The following is a 22,506-nucleotide window of genomic DNA, read 5'->3' as shown; positions in this document are numbered from 1 at the left end:
TTTTTGTAATACATCATTATTCTAATAAATGAATCATCTGTAACAAGTTATTAATTAGTATAAAGTTTATCATTCTTATGTAGTCCTTGCACATAAGTGACAAAACTATTACTAATGTTTTTGGTCTAAACCTAAGTCCTTAAGGTAGATTTTTTCCAAAATTGAATCCTTCTGGTACTGGCATTCTAGACTGGAATGTTTAAAAGACTCTCTGCCCTGTTTGAATTTGAACACTGTTTTCTTTTTAAATTTTTCTTAAATATTCAATGGGATGTGTCTATTCACAGTCTATTATAATGCTGAGTCAACTATAGCCTGCCATGCTCTTGAGATCTTTTTCTTTCTTAAAATTGATGGATAGGCCTTGGAGATGTCTTAAATACCTCTAGCACATCTAAATTTCTGAGCTGATTTGTATGATATATTTTTTGTAGCTTTGGAATTATATAGACAAGGTGGCAGTTTTTTCTATATCAGTTTTATGTCCAAGAAGGCTTGAGAGACCTCTTCATAGACCCAATGTATTTGAGGTGTCTGTCAAATCTGTTATCATTATGCAGAATTTTACAGACTCCTGGTGCTCTCTACATTCACTAGGTCTTTCTCATTTTGTAATGGTTTGAGTGCATCAGGTTTTTGTCTGTATGTAATTTTGCACAAACATATGATGCTATCTGCTGATATAAAAAATGCATAGGCTGTGAATAGACACCCCATTGGTTGTTTAAGAAAAATTTAAAAAGAAAATGTTTGAATTTCAACACGACAGTGTCTTCTACACATTTCAATCTATTAACAGAATACCAGTACCAGAAAGATTCAATTTTGGAAAAATCTACCTGTAGGAGGTATTAGGTGTAGACCAAAAATGTTAGTAATGGGTGTTCTCACTTATGTGCAAGGCCTATGTAAGGTTGGTGAACTTTATACATCATTGTTCTTTATCACGTTCCAATTTTGGAATGTTAAAGAGAATATGATCTTATTAATAGATTGAAAATGCTTGTCTGAAAATTAAGTATATTAAAATTCTTTACTGGTGATTTTAATGTTTTTATGTTGTGTAAATGGTTCATTCTCACAAAAGTGGACAATTTGATGTCCTTAGTTTGTAACTCATAGAAAGTCCCATCTTGAGAGCAGAAAACATTGCATTGTGGACTTCTCCCATCACAATTATGATATATGTTATAAATAGAGAAAAGTTATCAAGGTGCAAAATTATGCTTGGAAAAGGGAGGAAAAGGTTCTGAAAAAAATATACAAAAAGGTGCAAGTAAAGGTGTTGATGAAATGCATTTATTCAGGTCTAAACTAGTTACATGAACATTCTTTATTCAACAATATAGCAAATATCATAAAGTATACATATTTCGGAGGTAAACATAACATTAACTGAGTTTTAACTAACTTGTTATACTGGATTAAGCACATTTTTGTTTTTGAAAGTAAGTCACTGGCACTTTGAGCTCAGGAGATCCTTGTATTTGGAGAAATTCCACTCAACATCAACTGAAACCAATGGAGTGTATCTTATAAGAGCTTGGAAAGGAAGTTCAATTGAAGTTGAACTTTCACATCTGGTTTCACATCTGGATTGTTCTTCAAATTTAATTCAAATTTGGCATTGGAAAATTCATCAAAGTTGTCCCTCATAGTCATTAACCTTATCCACTGTTTCTCCTCCTCCATATATTCTTCCTAACACTGAATCACATCAGGCAAATACTTTTGGCTATGAACTGCAAAAAGTTCCAACTCTAGGTTTTTGTCATTAATGCTGGAACAGTGTGTTTACTAAACCTCTGAATGTGGCTAATTTATAAGTATCCAGGTCGTTAGAGATAGCTGGTATGTAAAGTGGTATATAGCCAGGCTTGTAGTAGACATTTGTGTTCACCAGCTTGTTCTTGAAACTTATATTAATTAATGTCTAGGAAATGGGTCTCTAGGCTGCTAATCTGGTCTAGCTTTAAAGTCAATCTGTATGGGTGGTTTTTAAACGCCGGTAAAAGTCTGTTTACATTTGGTTTCGACTTCCAAATAATTAGGATGTCATCAACTTACTGGATGTAAAGAACAATTTATGGCAAAATTTCCTGGCATTTTTTTGGATTCCAGTCACCTTATTACTAGTTTGCATAGGTCCCCTGATAGGAGGCTTCCCATAGGGATGCCTCATTTTTGAAGGTAAGTATGTTTGTTAAATGTAAAGAAGAATGTGTAGCATAGTGTATGACTCAAATCTAAAATTTGGTGGTGGTACAATTGTGATTCAGGAATAATTTGAAATAAAATATCTCGTAAGGCACAAAACAACAGCTCCAATCTAATACACGGACGGATACATGGAAATGAAATCTAGAACTGTAATGTGTTCATCTGTAAAACTGATCTCATGCAACTGGGCCAACACTTCTCACAGGTGTTTGATTAAGTATTTATAGTCTTTAAGATGCTCTGAAAATATTTTAGGTATATGTTTCTTGACGGCAAAAGTTGGAGATCTCACTTTATCTATGATCGGCCTAATTTTTTTGGCCTGTTTGTGTATCTTAGCAAAAGCAAAAATCCACAGGGTGTCGGGCATGAATAATAGTGTTTCAGATGTAATATTTTGGCTAGCTTTGTATGTGTAAAGTTTGTGATTTTTCTCTGCAACTTCTGTGCATAATCATCATTGACCCATTGGCATTCATTTGATTTGATGTAAGCTTCAAGACCTGCTACATATGAAGCTGTCTCCAGTAAGATGACCGCTCTGCTTTTGTCTGCCTTAATTAGTGTTATCTGGTTATTGCCAGTTTCGACTGTCATTGATGCTCCTTAAAACTGCTTGACCACTTGTGCATATTTTGTTACTCTTTATGTTGAAAATCTTATTCCACCTGAAGAATTCTTTGTGATTATTGTGAACTCTCATTAGTAGGTTTTCAGTGTTTGGCACGATTTTGTCAGGGTGTAAAGAGGATGACGTTGGTGTAAACATCAGGCTGTATTTTAGAGCTTGTTTTAGTTCTTTCAGAGGTTTAATGTTGTCCAAACATACTATTGGACACTTCATATTGGAGGTATTCTTGTTCCTTTGAAATTGAAGTATCTATTGAATTTTTTTGACATATTTCTTATGAGGAGCATGAGAAACCTCTTCTTGCAAAGCAGCAACCCTTTTATTGACTTCAGTTAGTAGGTCAGGATCCTCTATGAAAAGAAGGTCATTTTCAAATTCTATCAGGTTTCTACCTTAAGAGCTAAAACGCATGGAAAATTTTGCAATCAAACACAGATATGGTAAAAAAACTTATATTTGCAACATAGCATGCAATCTGAACAAAAGCATAGGGGTGCAATCATGTAAACACATAATGTTAGATTAGTAGACAAGTAAACACATAATGTTAGATTATGATAATAGGCTAAAACAGGGTTATCCAAATGTTTTTTCCTAAAGGCCAAATTAGAAATTAAGATATATTCAGCAGGCCACAAAGGTACTTTATATAAATATATGTTTTTAAAAAGTTCAAAATGTGAACATCAAATTTTAATAACATACAGTATTTTTTATAATATATATATTATTGACAGTAAAAAAGAAATCATACTCACACAAAATAAAAACAAATTCAATGCAATTTTTGACATTGCCTTCCTTTTATAATAATGTCAATATCTCTTTTGTGATACTAGTCTTAATTCTAAGAATGTTAGTTAAATGGAAATCACTCAATCTATTTTTTTTCAGCAGTTTTGATGTTTTTAATGCACAAAAAGAATTGTTTACAACAGTATGTACTGACCTCACATGCATAACAGTTCTCTAGATAAAACAGTTTTTTAACACCAATTACGTCATTATGAAGTGTATCTAGTGAAATGAGAATAAGTTTTATGACATACTTTACCAAAATAAATGAAAATATACCTAAAAAAATTTAGGGTGCAGTGGATTGTATTGCGGACTGTGGGTTGGACACCCCTTGGCTAAAAATTGTATATACATTAATTGCTAAATATACAAGAGCTCGTATAGCATACAAATGGGGAACAATGGTATACAGATTACTAAGTAATGGCAAGGGATTACGTTGACCCAAATAAAGCCCCTGGGGTGTACTCATACTCTGTTCCTATATATGATGTTAGATTTGATAGACATTTAAAATACATTGGCTCGACTAATAGATCATTAACATGCAGAATCAATGAGCATAAATAAAATATCAACAAAAATAATTTAAAAACCACTCTTGTTCAATACTCAGCTGAACGAACCTTGGGTGTCAGCAGATTTCAGCACAGCCAACTTATAAAACAAGTATATGAAGAACACAAACTAAGAATAGTGAAAATATTGGAAATATTTAAATTTTCATTAACAGCACAGACTGTGAATCACTATCCTATGCGTGGAGATTGCTATTTGATAATCCCCTTAGAAATGAAGGGCAGCAGAAATCGTAACAGTGCAAAACATGACGTCATCGCAGCACTTCAAATGATTTTGTTTTATTTACTTTTATTCTTAATTGTACATTTTTTTAGTATATTTTTACTTTTTAAATTTATGTTTTATTTTATTTGTGACTTAATCAATAACCTCATTTATATTTTTTAAAGAAAATGTAATATTGTTCTGAAATAACATAAATGTAAAATTATTCTAAAATTAATGGAATTTTAAATATTGTTCCAAATTGAAGTTTCAAAGAACATGAAAGCTGATTATTATTAATAAAGCCGAAAACATTAGTTTGATTAAAGGGTAATTTGCTGAAAAAGTATGTTAGGTATGTTGTCTTTCTAGTTACTGTCTACTTCCAGCTTATGCCAATATTGAACATGTCAGTGTTAAATTTTTAACTTTCTTTCCAGTTTTCAAGTATTTGTCCAGTTTTACCACCAAGCCGCCTTCTTTCAGTTGGTTCCTCTTGCTTTTAGTTATTTTCCTCCTTTTTTGACCACTTTCCATTTTTCTTTCTGCAGGCTTTCCCTTGCATCTACCCTTGAAATGATGCTATACACTGTATGCTATGGAATTCTCATTGCAATGAAATGTTTAACTATTGATATATAAGATTTTTCATTTTTCTGATTTTTCCACCAGTATAAAATCTGCCAGTTTACATTTTTCAATCAGATTTCTTTAATCCTTCCAGTTTTGCACTGGAATATTTATGTAAAATTTTTGATAAATGGAATCAAGAATATTCTGGAATGTATGCTTTCTCATAAGCATGTGCAATTATTTGAAATTATCAGAATATGCACTCTTCTTTAACTGCACTTCGTAAAAACAACTAAACCTCGAAAAAAAAAAACGGTTTTTCGAGGTTTAGTTATCAGAAAATACTGTTGAAATTTGTGCAGATTTTTAGGATACATTTCTATATGGTCCATTCCATTTTTTTATATGCTGTTCTCTAGTTTTAAAACTGTTATTAACTGATGGCTCAGAGCCATAAACATTTTTAAAATAAAGAATATTTGTTTGGTAACCTTAATAAGCAGTAAGGTAATGAAATTATTTTTGTGATCTTATTTTCACCAAAAGCAACTGTGACCACAACACAACTACAATGCTGTTATAAAGCTTTAAACTGGTCTTGTGAGCAATGATATTCTTATTTAATTCAACGTATCTCAGGTAATATGCAATTGAAAAGCAATGAGTGGAAAGCAACTTTACATGCATGATTGCATTGTGTCACTTGCCATTTAGTTGGTTAAAATGGAGAATTCTTTTTGTGAGAATTATAAAATGGCTAAAGAAACAGTAATGAAATATTAAGTTTTTCTGTTATTGAAGTTTATCTGTGGTTATGGTATTACTCTTCCAATTATAGTCAGACCAGATGTAAAGGTAAAAGCATGGGCAAAAGTTGCCCAAAAAGTATGGAACTGGTATGTGTTGTTTATTTTTATTATTATATTAACTTTATTAAGTGCATTATTATAAAGGAAAAGTTGAAGTATTGAATTTAATTTACATACGTGTAATATGTTACAGCAATGGATATTAAATCAATTTTCTTTACAGAAAAATCAGACGCACTACTTTTTTTAAATTGAAATCAGGAATCTTATTTAAATGAGTATATAGCAAAATAGGACTTTATACAATTTATTAATAGTAATTTAAAAAATAAGTCAAAACTATCAAATTACAATGCTAATCTTTGTTTTAGCTGACAAAGCTGGAAGTGGCAAGTTAGATTTCATGATTCTATAGGAATAGTACATACTGATATAAAGTAATCAGAGGTTTTCTTGAAGAAGCTGAGCTTCTGAATATATCCTAGTAAACAGAACTAACTGCCTTTGTTTGAGGCCTAATAGGGAGATACTCATTCTGTGTTAGCTTTTAGGGTGGCAGTAAATTCCATGTTGTATTAGAATGAAGTCATGTAATACATATGCAGCTCTGATTACAGAATTTGTTTCTTCCTTGCAACATATTGGCCTTTCAAATACAGTAGAACCTCGAAAACTCGGCCTAATGTGGACCGAAGGGTGGCCGAGTTTGTGAAAATGCCGGGTTATCGGGAATGGGGTTAAAAAAATAAGTACGAGTGTTTCCTCAGAAAATACTATACTGTACTTGTATGTATTGTTTACTTGAGAATATAACAGAAAATAAACTGCCCAAATACCCTTAAACAAAGGAAAAGTACGTCCTTTATGAAGGCATAGAGCCTTTACTACATGAAAATGAAAATTAATGAATACACTGTGTACAGTAATTTACCTGATAAGACAGATTTATACTTTTATAAAGCTGTCTATAATGAAAATTAATTAACTAAGGATTTTTTTGCCCTGCCAGGGTGTGGCCGAGTTATCCGGAGTGCCGGGTTATCGAGAGCCGAGTTTTCGAGGTTCTACTGTATACAGAATTTTGACACTGACATACCAAATGCACATGTGATACCTGTAATTGAATTTTTTTCTGTCCAATTTATTTTTTTGGGTAAGGTTTCATTAGATAATTCTTAAGGGGAAAAGCTTTGTCAACTACAAAATAATAAGGGAAATTGCTATTGTTATTACTTGAGGTTAGTGGTCTTGTTGGTGGTAATTCCAAACTACCTGTCTGAAGCTGTCCTAATCAGATGAATGAAATAGTGATGCTGCAGTATTTCATTCATCTAATCTAGGACAACTTCCTTGGGCAAATTGTTTTGTGCTACCGTCACCAACATTGCTATTTGTGCTAATGCAAAGAGGCTGTTTATATGCAATAAGAAATATTAAAAAATAACTTTTATAATTTTTAAAATTGAAATTTTTTCCTGAAAGTTCAAAAATTCTTCATTTTAATAGAAATACAGTATTATTAAATTGTAATATTGTAATTGTAAGTGCTTTTAATAATAACAATAATATAATAAGTATAGTTATTGTTAGAAATTCTCCTGTCAAACATGACTGAATACTTTTTGAGAAATTAGAGATTGAAGAATTGAGATTTCAAGTAATTCAAGAAGAGTTAATGATATTTCTACATATTAAGTAGTTTGTACTGCTGTAACATAAAGAGCAACAAAACAAAATTTCACCTGGAATGGACAAAAATAATAGTTATAGAGAATTCACTTACATACACGAACTGGTTCAGGTCTTTATATTAAAATAATAATACAAATTTTCTTCATAAAATTTCTTTATACATTACATTCTGAGTAAACACTCCATTGTCATTTAAAAAATTTCCTTGCTATCTTCTTTTAGTAACAGATACCTTAATATTGTTTTGATGATTGATGTTGTGATGCTATTTCTGCAGCCCTTGACAAAGCCATTTCTTAATTTCACATTGATAAAACAAAGATAAATTATATATATATTAGATAGATGAGTGATAACACTTTCTAAATAATGGGCTTGTTAGATTGTTACTTCCACTTGGATAATAGAATATCATGTGGTCACTATGGAAAGATTTTAAAAGATTTGTTATATAAGTGACATAATGAGGCTATCTTTTTAAAGTTTAAGTTTAATGAAGTTTAAAATACACCATTTGCCAAAATATTTAAAGTTACAACTTAAGGGAAATTCCCTCATCAAGCATGAAGTAAATGAGGTTGATGTCACTATAATGTAAATGCAAAATCAATAAAACATTTATTCTATAGCTAATATTTCCACAAAATAAGTAGCCTACACTTTGTCAGTACATAAAATAAATACCATACACACAGCTTTTATATTAGTAATGTTAAAAGCAACTACAGTATAGTCAGTGCAGTGAAAGAGTAGACATGAGTCAGCCTGAGCTGGAAGAGTCTGTTAGATGAAAGGAGATGTAGAGCTGACATCTAGGTCTTATCTTTCAGCTATTTTGGTTTTTACATTTTTAAAACTGTTTTGTACTATCTTTGTCACAAATAATGTTAATGTTTTATGGTTTTTTTTTTGGGTACAGATTTTATTACTGTAATTGTAATTGTCAACTTCCATGTGTCTTTCTATCCCTTTCATCTGACAAAAACCCTTCCAGCTTAAGCTGCTTTGTGTCTACTCTTTTGCTGCATGGACTATAGCAGGCCTTAGTCTTGACAGATTTGGTCTTTTTAATATTCTGCTATAGGCTGTAACTTGGAATCATTATTATTCCTTGTACTATGGTAAAATCTTATCATATTTTCATGGAATAACTGGCATGCTGGTGTATGCAGGGAAGACCATGAAATTAGATATTTCCGTATGGTAAAAACTGGTATGCTTGTTTATTTCAGCAAATGCCAACATGACAGTTTAAGTGAGATAATACATCCCTCTCTAGAGGGTGCATTTAAAAAAACATACTAGATATGTCACACAAAACTGAATGAGTTTTTATTCTAAAACTGTGAAACTGTTAGCATTACATTAAAAACTATGATTATATGTTTATGTTCTTCATTTTGTCTTCTTTCTAATCATGTAAAATACTCGTGGAATTCCTAAAGTGTTTTATAGGCTATTTTTTTTTTTTGTTTGTATGTGTATTTTATGTTGTTTGATTCAAAAATACAAAAATAAACACATTAAATTTAAGAAACTTGCTGCAAATTATTTCAGCTTACACCAATTAACATCTGCATTGTGTGAAATTTGAGAGGAAGGTGTTATTTTTAAGGTCATGATAGATGGTCAGTGTAGCCCACACTGTAGCATGCTAGTCATTCTGCAAAAATACAGTACATTATACTTGACAGATTTGGTAAGATTGCTTAATTTGAAGATTGAATATTGAATGCATACATTCTGAAAAGTATATATATATATAATTTTAATCTATATAGAGTATTATATAGTATAATTTGTTATCAAGTAATATGACATTGAAAGTATTGCAAAACATGATTTGGAAATTTTATTGGAATCAAAGATTTGGCATATTTAAATTAAGTAATATTAATAAACAAACATCAGCATAAAAACAGTTAAATCTATTCTAGTGTTTACTTGTATACTGGATTCCTCATTCTGCATCTTTAAACGTCAAAAAGACAGTACTACTACTCAAACCTGTAAAAAGCAGTATAATTTTAATTTTCAAACATATCAGGTCAGTCCATAAGTTCGTGCGCATTTTGGCGAAATTTTTAAATGGTGTAAATAAAACAGAATTTAACATTTTAATCTATGATATATTTTCCTCCGCTATCTACAATATCTCGCCATCTTTCTGGTAGCTTTTTTATTCCATTGGTGTAAAAAGATTCTGGTTTTGAAGCAAAAAATCTTCCGAGTTCATTTTGTATATCCTGTTTAGAATTGAACTTTTTGCCTTGGCAAAAATTTTGTAAGGCACGAAATAACTGAAAATCACTTGGCAATATCTGGGGAGTATGCAGGATGCGGCAAAAGCTCCCAATTCAGTTCATTAATTTTTTGCAGCGTTTTTCGAGCCGTATGCGGTCTAGCGTTATCATGGTGGAACAACACTTTCTTCATATTCACCAATCGCGGGCGTTTTTTAATCAATTCTGAATTTAAACGGCAAAGTTGTTCACTGTATACATCTGCATTAATGGTTTTATTTGGTTCTAACAATTCATAATAAATGACACCATACATATCCCACCACACACTTAGCAGAACCTTTTTGGGATGTAAAGACGCCTTTGGTGTTGAAATTGGCTGCTTATCTTTGTCTGTCCGCTGTCTTTTTCTGGTGACATTATCATAAATAACCCACTTTTCGTCACCTGTTACCAAACAGTCTAAAAATGGCTCTCTTTCAAAGCGCGATAGAAGGGAAATGCAGATGTTTAATCGCTGCTGGCAATTGGCTTCGGACAGCTCGTGTGGTACCCACTTTCCAAACTTGGATACTTTTCCAATCTCCTTTAAATGGCGAAAGACTGTCCCATGAGATGAATGCATCTTTTCTGCGATCTGATCCACTGTGAAATGTGGCTCTGACTCCACAAGATTTTTAAGAACGTCGTTATCAAAATCGACAGGACGTCCTGAACGGGGTTTATCATTAATGTTGCTTTTTCCAAGTTTAAATTTTTTGAACCATTTCTGGGCAGTCCTCACACTAATAGTATGTGCACCATGTACACTATTAATTTTTATTGCTGCAGATCTGACAGTTTCACCACTCGAAAAGAAAAAATATAACACAGCACGTTTATATGCGTTATCGATATTCATTTTTTATTGGTACTAATATGCGTCTGATCTTTACGAAATTTGGTGACAAACTGACGAATACAACGGTCAAGCGATGACAAGTTTCGACAGGTTCGGAATCTTATCGATCTGGTAATAAACAATCGCGAAATCCATACATGCTACTAATGCGCACGAACTTATGGACTGACCTGATATTTTGTCATCTTAAATGACCTTCAGGATAGAAAGAGACAAATTTAAATTTAAAAAGAAGAAAAATAAAGTTGTAATTTCAGCTTTTGTTCTTCAAATTAAATTGAAATTTGTTTTTGTCCTGAACATTAAGATGACCAAAAACATTTGAAAATTAAAATTTTACTGCATTTTTACAGGTTTGAATTGTAGTACTGTGGTGTATGGCAAATGCAGTTTTCAGAAAATTACATCAAAAGGATATAATTTATAAGAATTCTCTCTCAATTTGTGTAATCAATTAACTTTTATAATATCACCATACATTTGTCATCAGTACTTTTGCTGTTTAGTGAATTATAAATTGCTTGTTTATCCTGAACATAAGAAGCATTTTAGAGATTCTAAATTTTGGAGGAATAGAATAAATAAAAGCAATTGTGAATGTGAAGATTGACATTCCAATGTGATTGTATACAGTAAAGCTGCATTTGTGACCACTCTTGGGAAAAATTAAAAGTAGTCGCATATGGGAAGTGAGTGCAAAAGCAGAGGGTGTCATTTATAACGTTTATTTTAATTTACAGTATCATAGAATTTGCAACTTGCAAAGACATGGAAGATGTTTCTTCAAAACTTAAGATATTTCAAGCAAGTAAACTAATACATATACAAACATCTTGAAATACAATATGTTAGTAAAAAGCCAAGCAATTACTGGATTACATCAGGCTACTTTTCTGCAATTATTTTTAATTAATTTCTAAATAATTTTTCATGGATTATAGGGAGACATTAGGTGCAATCTATTAATAAGTTTAATATTTATAATTAAATAATTTGGAATTAGTGTTACCACCCATCCGGTTTTCACCTGGACAGTCCGGGAATTGACTCACTGTCTGGATGAACTATTAATTTTGTCCGGAAAATTGTGAAATTATGATGAAACAAAGTTCTTGCAAATATTTTTACAAATTTACACTATTTTAACAGTGAAAGAACTCTCACTCATTGAAACTCGTCTGCAATTCTGCCATGTTAGTCTGTTTATGCCAACGTGTGGTGCGTAACCTGTCGTTGACCCTTTTCTTTTTTTTAGTGTACAATTGTACACGTCTCTCCAATATCCAATAGAGCTAAGTCATCTGTACCTGTTCTTAATTTAGGTTACTCCTACGCAAGCCCCTAGTCCCTAACTGTAACTGATTTAGAACCACCATGCACGTTATTCTTCGCATTGTAAAATGACATTGCGCATGCGTCAGGAACTTCTGTTCGAACAAACCTGACCTGCCATCCGGATCAGCAATTTTCAAAAGGTGGCAACACTATATGGAATATTTTCTTTTTCCAGAATATTAAATTACTGATAATTTAGGCATGTGAGATGTGTCTTGGTGCCTCGGGTTGAAATTGGAAAAAATAAAGCAATTTTACACTTGCAATTGTATATCATTATTCATAAATCTTTCTATAGCTAGAATTATTATAGAAGTTATTAGTTTATGATGTCATTAAATTATATAAAGGCACCCCCAATCTTCTGTGCTTAGGGACTTAGCAAGTGGTTGCATATTTCTGATTCATATAGAAGGGACCAAAAAAATAAAGTCACATATTGGAGTAGGTCACAAAACAGAAGTCTACATCCCATTTAAATCAATGGAAAAATTTTAGAGAATTTTTCTGTTGGTTAGAAGGGAAGCTTTACTGTATATAGAATCATAATTGCAAGAGATAGAGATAGAAATAAAATAAGTGAAAAGTATAAATTTGGACTGAGAATAAATCTTGTACATTCATAAGAAGCTGAAGAATTGAAACTGATGTTATAAGAATGATGTATGATACTAGATTAAGGCAATCTGGATTTTAAGAATTATAGTTGTTATGATCAAGAAATAGTTATTAACAATAATCACTAACTACATAAAATTCAAAATTCTTAATGATATTGTATAACAAAATTATAGGAAGTACTTGTACATTAACTAAAATTCAAGTATAATAATAAAAGATTTACAAATTCATTTATACTTTACTTGAATAACTAATATAACAATATGTCTAACTACTAATTCTAGATTTTAAATCATTCTTTCATGGAATCAAACTATTAACATTCAAACTTAGTTTTATAATAATTAACCAATCTTTATTCATAAATGTTTAACTATTATAGAAATAATGACATATAATTATATAAGAATTATATGTTTTAAACTTTAACGTCCTAGTGAACTGAAAAACATTTTTTTTTCTTTCAATGATTCATTTATATTGAACTTGTTTTTGTACAATAAAATTTCTTATTGTGTAGTACAAATTGTGTTGTTTGAATTTTTTTTATTGTTGTAAAGAGTTTAAACATATTTTCTTCATAATAATAATATAATACATCTTCCTTTTATTTTTCAGCAGTTGACCATGTTATAGTTTCACCTATTAGTCCACAAGAGCTTCCACCTCCATCAGTTTCTTCTGAAAATGGAACACCAGTCATAACATGCCAAGTTTGTACTGCAGCTATTGAATTAACAGGAAAACAAGAACAATATGTAGTTAAATGTAATAATTGTAATGAAGCTACAGTAAGTTTTATATGAAATTGTTTAAATTTGTTTGAATTTGAAATACATTTATGCTGTGATTTTGAATTTAAAACACCATCGTTAGAAAATTATAATTTTGATATAAGTATTATATCAAATGCATAAAATTTATTTTTTAGAACAGATTATTTTATTTTTTCTTTATTTTGTTACTTAAAAGTAAATAAAATATATTAAATTTTGATACAAAATGCTCAGAAATTGCTTCTTCTGACACCAAAATCTTTAAGAAAAATGTTGATAATATCTATTGATGTTAAACAGAACATGCTCAGCAAATAATTAACTTATCACACTACACCTTTTTTTTTCCGAGTTAGTTTTATTAAAAAAACTAATGTTTTTGGCTTACTCTATAGCCATTCTCAGGCTTAATGATAGAAAAAGAACATTGGCGTTCCATTAAATAGGATATGTTTAATTTTATTGAAAACATTAGTTTTTCAATAAAACTATCTCTGCAAAAAAGGTGTAGTGTGATAAGTCTATTATTGATATTATTTTTTACTTGAAACAATGCTACAAGTACTTTCAACAAACTACAGATTTTCTTCTTCAGGTATGGAATAATGGAACCTTACAATTTAAAATATAGGTTAAAGTGTTCTAAACGGAAAAATTAAAACATATTCCACAAGATGTGTCAATACATCGAAGAAAAAAAAAAAATAAATAAGATAGAAATAAAAAAGGTTAGTGTGCAATAAATGCATAATTTGGAATTAATTCAAAATTGGCTAGCCTCTTTCAAGAGCATTGAGATGATATCGGAAATTGCAGAACTTCTACTGAATTTGCGAGAAATACTTCATAAAATAATTAATGTATTATGGACTGATGCCTCCCTACTTAAATGCTCGGATTGCATATCATTTTCATATGGGAGTCATTTTACATAACAATGCATATTTCATGTTAGCGAACCTTCAATCAACCTTCTAGCAATATGGCACATGTTATACAGGAGGTTGGTGCAATAATTTTCATTCAAATTAAATCTAAATTGTACATTTTTCACACCCCAACCTGTTTTATTTCTATCTATATTATTATTATGATTGTTTTTGATGTTTTTTCAATGTATTGACACATCCTATGGAATATGTTTTAACGTTTGTTGAAAGTACTTGTAGGGATGCTTCAAGTAAAAATAATAATGCTGATAGACAGTATCAACATTTTTTACTACATTTTGAAAATAGTTATTCAAAAATAAACATGCTTGTTTTACCAAATATTTCAATTAAAATACAGTCGACCCCAACTATAACATGGGTTCCTATAGTTCGGATTCCTATATCACGGCAAAATAATTGCAACAGTATTCATACAAATATGCTAAAAAAAACTCCTATAATTCATTAAAATGTCATTGCCGACTCGTGTCATGACAAGATTGGTCGAATCTAGACCAATAGCAGATATTGCACAAACCGTTGAGTTTAAATGAGCAGAGGACCTACTAAAAACCATTTATTATATGACGGCCATAAAAATTATATTTATATTAATGATGTCTCCAAAGTTCAGCGAATTTTTCACAGAAAAAATAATTTATCAGGAAATGTGCGTGCCCCTGTTCAATGTGCCTCTCCATGACGACAACAAGCTTAAGCAATGGCATAGTCGAACGGTGCACGCTTGGTAAGTAATCCTACACTTTTTTGTTTATAGCATAGTTTATATGGATTATTCCCAAAAAATTATACATATTTTGGAAATGTTGAGTCGAATTAGTCTAGAATCAATTAATTTTATGAAAGAAACCTTTCAAACAGCTGTAGTTTGTAAATTGCATACGTGTCGGGCTGTGATTGGCTGGACTCGTAGAAAATGGATTCATAAAAACCAGAACATATCTACCATGTTATAGGGAGTCGACTGTGTATGAAATATTATTTAATACAGAAATTGTCAGTTTTTATGTTTTTGTAATTTTTTAATCTCCTAATGGTACAGAAAACACTATTGCAAAATGATATCTAGATCACAAAAGACTTGGGTGTTGTGATTAAACAAAATTGAAAGTACATTTGCTGTGCAGTGAATGTTCTATATTTAGTTTTGAGTGAAACTTTGAGGAACTGAGCAAACAAGCTATAAAAAGTCAATAAATAGAAAGATTGCCTTAAAGTTAATATGTTTGGTATAGTTTAGGAATAAGATATGTAGATCATTTTTCTCTAAGCAGCCATTGTTAGCATTTCTTACTTAGACATGCTAACTGCTATAATTTTGAGGATAATCCATAATGATGGTATATCCTACAAAAAATTGCTAGAATGTAAGTAAAAATGTCTCATAATCCACTCCCACACATCCTGTGTCTTTTTGGCAGTCATTAGAAGCACAACACAATTATGCAGTTTATGCAGTTATACCATCTCAAACATTAAAACATTTTGTTTTTCTGTTTTACTTCATTGTAGATGTAATTATATGTGAAACAAAAAAAAAAAAATGGAATGCCAAGAAAGAACCTCCTATACTTCATGTAGAAAATGCACATGCTTATTGAACAATAAAATTTCTTTATCATATTGCTTCATTTCTGTTTTATTTATATAATAATAATAAATGCTAAAACAAACTCAATAAAATTAAATTGAAAATAATATTAATGTGGATAATATTCAATAATACAAATTCTAGAGTCAGTTATCGAACACTTGTTTTCTGTGGAGAACTCTTAAGCTTAATTCAGATTGAAATTTCTAATGAATAACAGAATGTGAAAAAATTTTATTTTTGCTTAGTAAATTTGATTCTTTCTATTTTGTAAAACAAGAACTGTAAAATGAATGATTATATGTAAGTAACAGAAAACACTGTTAAAACAAGATGATAGTCAATAAATAACAGCAAAAGTTATTTTTTTATGCTTGCTTTCTCCATTTCAAAACAGAAAACTTCAAAATTAATAATAACAATTGTAATTGTCTAATACACAGTCATATATCTTTATAAAGCTATTAAGGCTAAATAATTACTGAGTAATTTGGCAGGAGGTACGCAGTTAGACTGCCATCTCTTGTTAAATTTGAGTGATTGATTTAGTTAATTAATTAATCTGGAAGCAAAAGTTGAATGGAGATCTGGATAGCATAACAGGCAATGTGTGTGCACAGTAAGCAAGAGTTACAGGTTAGAGTCCTGCAACTCTTGCTTACTGTGCACCCAATCTTTTCTTTCAGGCTATCCTAAACTCATATTAATAAATTTTTTATAATTATTAAATTTAACAAGAGACTGCAGCCTAACTACCTACTTCCTGCCATATTACAGTAGAACCTCGATTATCCGGATCTCTATTATCCGGATTTTCGATTATCCGGATTGTTCAAAATAAACAAAAATTTTATGAATTTGCTGATTNTTCGAACCATTTCTGGGCAGTCCTCACACTAATAGTATGTGCACCATGTACACTATTAATTTTTATTGCTGCAGATCTGACAGTTTCACCACTCGAAAAGAAAAAATATAACACAGCACGTTTATATGCGTTATCGATATTCATTTTTTATTGGTACTAATATGCGTCTGATCTTTACGAAATTTGGTGACAAACTGACGAATACAACGGTCAAGCGATGACAAGTTTCGACAGGTTCGGAATCTTATCGATCTGGTAATAAATAGTCGCGAAATCCATACATGCTACTAATGCGCACGAACTTATGGACTGACCTGATATTTTGTCATCTTAAATGACCTTCAGGATAGAAAGAGACAAATTTAAATTTAAAAAGAAGAAAAATAAAGTTGTAATTTCAGCTTTTGTTCTTCAAATTAAATTGAAATTTGTTTTTGTCCTGAACATTAAGATGACCAAAAACATTTGAAAATTAAAATTTTACTGCATTTTTACAGGTTTGAATTGTAGTACTGTGGTGTATGGCAAATGCAGTTTTCAGAAAATTACATCAAAAGGATATAATTTATAAGAATTCTCTCTCAATTTGTGTAATCAATTAACTTTTATAATATCACCATACATTTGTCATCAGTACTTTTGCTGTTTAGTGAATTATAAATTGCTTGTTTATCCTGAACATAAGAAGCATTTTAGAGATTCTAAATTTTGGAGGAATAGAATAAATAAAAGCAATTGTGAATGTGAAGATTGACATTCCAATGTGATTGTATACAGTAAAGCTGCATTTGTGACCACTCTTGGGAAAAATTAAAAGTAGTCGCATATGGGAAGTGAGTGCAAAAGCAGAGGGTGTCATTTATAACGTTTATTTTAATTTACAGTATCATAGAATTTGCAACTTGCAAAGACATGGAAGATGTTTCTTCAAAACTTAAGATATTTCAAGCAAGTAAACTAATACATATACAAACATCTTGAAATACAATATGTTAGTAAAAAGCCAAGCAATTACTGGATTACATCAGGCTACTTTTCTGCAATTATTTTTAATTAATTTCTAAATAATTTTTCATGGATTATAGGGAGACATTAGGTGCAATCTATTAATAAGTTTAATATTTATAATTAAATAATTTGGAATTAGTGTTACCACCCATCCGGTTTTCACCTGGACAGTCCGGGAATTGACTCACTGTCTGGATGAACTATTAATTTTGTCCGGAAAATTGTGAAATTATGATGAAACAAAGTTCTTGCAAATATTTTTACAAATTTACACTATTTTAACAGTGAAAGAACTCTCACTCATTGAAACTCGTCTGCAATTCTGCCATGTTAGTCTGTTTATGCCAACGTGTGGTGCGTAACCTGTCGTTGACCCTTTTTTTTTTTTTAGTGTACAATTGTACACGTCTCTCCAATATCCAATAGAGCTAAGTCATCTGTACCTGTTCTTAATTTAGGTTACTCCTACGCAAGCCCCTAGTCCCTAACTGTAACTGATTTAGAACCACCATGCACGTTATTCTTCGCATTGTAAAATGACATTGCGCATGCGTCAGGAACTTCTGTTCGAACAAACCTGACCTGCCATCCGGATCAGCAATTTTCAAAAGGTGGCAACACTATATGGAATATTTTCTTTTTCCAGAATATTAAATTACTGATAATTTAGGCATGTGAGATGTGTCTTGGTGCCTCGGGTTGAAATTGGAAAAAATAAAGCAATTTTACACTTGCAATTGTATATCATTATTCATAAATCTTTCTATAGCTAGAATTATTATAGAAGTTATTAGTTTATGATGTCATTAAATTATATAAAGGCACCCCCAATCTTCTGTGCTTAGGGACTTAGCAAGTGGTTGCATATTTCTGATTCATATAGAAGGGACCAAAAAAATAAAGTCACATATTGGAGTAGGTCACAAAACAGAAGTCTACATCCCATTTAAATCAATGGAAAAATTTTAGAGAATTTTTCTGTTGGTTAGAAGGGAAGCTTTACTGTATATAGAATCATAATTGCAAGAGATAGAGATAGAAATAAAATAAGTGAAAAGTATAAATTTGGACTGAGAATAAATCTTGTACATTCATAAGAAGCTGAAGAATTGAAACTGATGTTATAAGAATGATGTATGATACTAGATTAAGGCAATCTGGATTTTAAGAATTATAGTTGTTATGATCAAGAAATAGTTATTAACAATAATCACTAACTACATAAAATTCAAAATTCTTAATGATATTGTATAACAAAATTATAGGAAGTACTTGTACATTAACTAAAATTCAAGTATAATAATAAAAGATTTACAAATTCATTTATACTTTACTTGAATAACTAATATAACAATATGTCTAACTACTAATTCTAGATTTTAAATCATTCTTTCATGGAATCAAACTATTAACATTCAAACTTAGTTTTATAATAATTAACCAATCTTTATTCATAAATGTTTAACTATTATAGAAATAATGACATATAATTATATAAGAATTATATGTTTTAAACTTTAACGTCCTAGTGAACTGAAAAACATTTTTTTTTCTTTCAATGATTCATTTATATTGAACTTGTTTTTGTACAATAAAATTTCTTATTGTGTAGTACAAATTGTGTTGTTTGAATTTTTTTTATTGTTGTAAAGAGTTTAAACATATTTTCTTCATAATAATAATATAATACATCTTCCTTTTATTTTTCAGCAGTTGACCATGTTATAGTTTCACCTATTAGTCCACAAGAGCTTCCACCTCCATCAGTTTCTTCTGAAAATGGAACACCAGTCATAACATGCCAAGTTTGTACTGCAGCTATTGAATTAACAGGAAAACAAGAACAATATGTAGTTAAATGTAATAATTGTAATGAAGCTACAGTAAGTTTTATATGAAATTGTTTAAATTTGTTTGAATTTGAAATACATTTATGCTGTGATTTTGAATTTAAAACACCATCGTTAGAAAATTATAATTTTGATATAAGTATTATATCAAATGCATAAAATTTATTTTTTAGAACAGATTATTTTATTTTTTCTTTATTTTGTTACTTAAAAGTAAATAAAATATATTAAATTTTGATACAAAATGCTCAGAAATTGCTTCTTCTGACACCAAAATCTTTAAGAAAAATGTTGATAATATCTATTGATGTTAAACAGAACATGCTCAGCAAATAATTAACTTATCACACTACACCTTTTTTTTTCCGAGTTAGTTTTATTAAAAAAACTAATGTTTTTGGCTTACTCTATAGCCATTCTCAGGCTTAATGATAGAAAAAGAACATTGGCGTTCCATTAAATAGGATATGTTTAATTTTATTGAAAACATTAGTTTTTCAATAAAACTATCTCTGCAAAAAAGGTGTAGTGTGATAAGTCTATTATTGATATTATTTTTTACTTGAAACAATGCTACAAGTACTTTCAACAAACTACAGATTTTCTTCTTCAGGTATGGAATAATGGAACCTTACAATTTAAAATATAGGTTAAAGTGTTCTAAACGGAAAAATTAAAACATATTCCACAAGATGTGTCAATACATCGAAGAAAAAAAAAAAAAATAAATAAGATAGAAATAAAAAAGGTTAGTGTGCAATAAATGCATAATTTGGAATTAATTCAAAATTGGCTAGCCTCTTTCAAGAGCATTGAGATGATATCGGAAATTGCAGAACTTCTACTGAATTTGCGAGAAATACTTCATAAAATAATTAATGTATTATGGACTGATGCCTCCCTACTTAAATGCTCGGATTGCATATCATTTTCATATGGGAGTCATTTTACATAACAATGCATATTTCATGTTAGCGAACCTTCAATCAACCTTCTAGCAATATGGCACATGTTATACAGGAGGTTGGTGCAATAATTTTCATTCAAATTAAATCTAAATTGTACATTTTTCACACCCCAACCTGTTTTATTTCTATCTATATTATTATTATGATTGTTTTTGATGTTTTTTCAATGTATTGACACATCCTATGGAATATGTTTTAACGTTTGTTGAAAGTACTTGTAGGGATGCTTCAAGTAAAAATAATAATGCTGATAGACAGTATCAACATTTTTTACTACATTTTGAAAATAGTTATTCAAAAATAAACATGCTTGTTTTACCAAATATTTCAATTAAAATACAGTCGACCCCAACTATAACATGGGTTCCTATAGTTCGGATTCCTATATCACGGCAAAATAATTGCAACAGTATTCATACAAATATGCTAAAAAAAACTCCTATAATTCATTAAAATGTCATTGCCGACTCGTGTCATGACAAGATTGGTCGAATCTAGACCAATAGCAGATATTGCACAAACCGTTGAGTTTAAATGAGCAGAGGACCTACTAAAAACCATTTATTATATGACGGCCATAAAAATTATATTTATATTAATGATGTCTCCAAAGTTCAGCGAATTTTTCACAGAAAAAATAATTTATCAGGAAATGTGCGTGCCCCTGTTCAATGTGCCTCTCCATGACGACAACAAGCTTAAGCAATGGCATAGTCGAACGGTGCACGCTTGGTAAGTAATCCTACACTTTTTTGTTTATAGCATAGTTTATATGGATTATTCCCAAAAAATTATACATATTTTGGAAATGTTGAGTCGAATTAGTCTAGAATCAATTAATTTTATGAAAGAAACCTTTCAAACAGCTGTAGTTTGTAAATTGCATACGTGTCGGGCTGTGATTGGCTGGACTCGTAGAAAATGGATTCATAAAAACCAGAACATATCTACCATGTTATAGGGAGTCGACTGTGTATGAAATATTATTTAATACAGAAATTGTCAGTTTTTATGTTTTTGTAATTTTTTAATCTCCTAATGGTACAGAAAACACTATTGCAAAATGATATCTAGATCACAAAAGACTTGGGTGTTGTGATTAAACAAAATTGAAAGTACATTTGCTGTGCAGTGAATGTTCTATATTTAGTTTTGAGTGAAACTTTGAGGAACTGAGCAAACAAGCTATAAAAAGTCAATAAATAGAAAGATTGCCTTAAAGTTAATATGTTTGGTATAGTTTAGGAATAAGATATGTAGATCATTTTTCTCTAAGCAGCCATTGTTAGCATTTCTTACTTAGACATGCTAACTGCTATAATTTTGAGGATAATCCATAATGATGGTATATCCTACAAAAAATTGCTAGAATGTAAGTAAAAATGTCTCATAATCCACTCCCACACATCCTGTGTCTTTTTGGCAGTCATTAGAAGCACAACACAATTATGCAGTTTATGCAGTTATACCATCTCAAACATTAAAACATTTTGTTTTTCTGTTTTACTTCATTGTAGATGTAATTATATGTGAAACAAAAAAAAAAAAAATGGAATGCCAAGAAAGAACCTCCTATACTTCATGTAGAAAATGCACATGCTTATTGAACAATAAAATTTCTTTATCATATTGCTTCATTTCTGTTTTATTTATATAATAATAAGTTGACAAAACTGTGTCAAACAGCTGGTTAGATCAGGGATGCCTCTTTGGGGAGACGGAAGGATTCATGATTGCCATACAGGATCAGGTCATAAATACTAAAAACTACAGAAAACACATACTCAAAGATACAACACTCACAAATGACACATGCAGAAAATGTCACATCATGCCAGAAACTATACAACACATCACTTCTGGGTGCAAGCTCTTGGCACAGA

General features: G+C 30.5%; 1 protein-coding gene across 1 annotated transcript in view; it reads left to right on the top strand.

The window, feature by feature from the left end:
* LOC111630924 (type 2 phosphatidylinositol 4,5-bisphosphate 4-phosphatase-like) overlaps nucleotides 1–22,506 on the top strand; it is a 59,769-nt gene that overhangs the window by 4,476 nt on the left and 32,787 nt on the right. The window contains exon 3 of the mRNA XM_023375083.1: nucleotides 13,228–13,400. Coding sequence (XP_023230851.1) covers nucleotides 13,228–13,400 — 173 coding nt within the window. The remainder of the gene's footprint in view (nucleotides 1–13,227; nucleotides 13,401–22,506) is intronic.

The sequence above is a fragment of the Centruroides sculpturatus genome, unplaced genomic scaffold, assembly GCF_000671375.1.
Source record: "Centruroides sculpturatus isolate CEXI.00-Female unplaced genomic scaffold, Cexi_2.0 scaffold653, whole genome shotgun sequence".
In the NCBI taxonomy this organism is placed as follows: domain Eukaryota; kingdom Metazoa; phylum Arthropoda; class Arachnida; order Scorpiones; family Buthidae; genus Centruroides; species Centruroides sculpturatus.
Note: the sequence above shows the minus strand (reverse complement) of the source record. Positions and strands in the feature narration are given on the sequence as shown.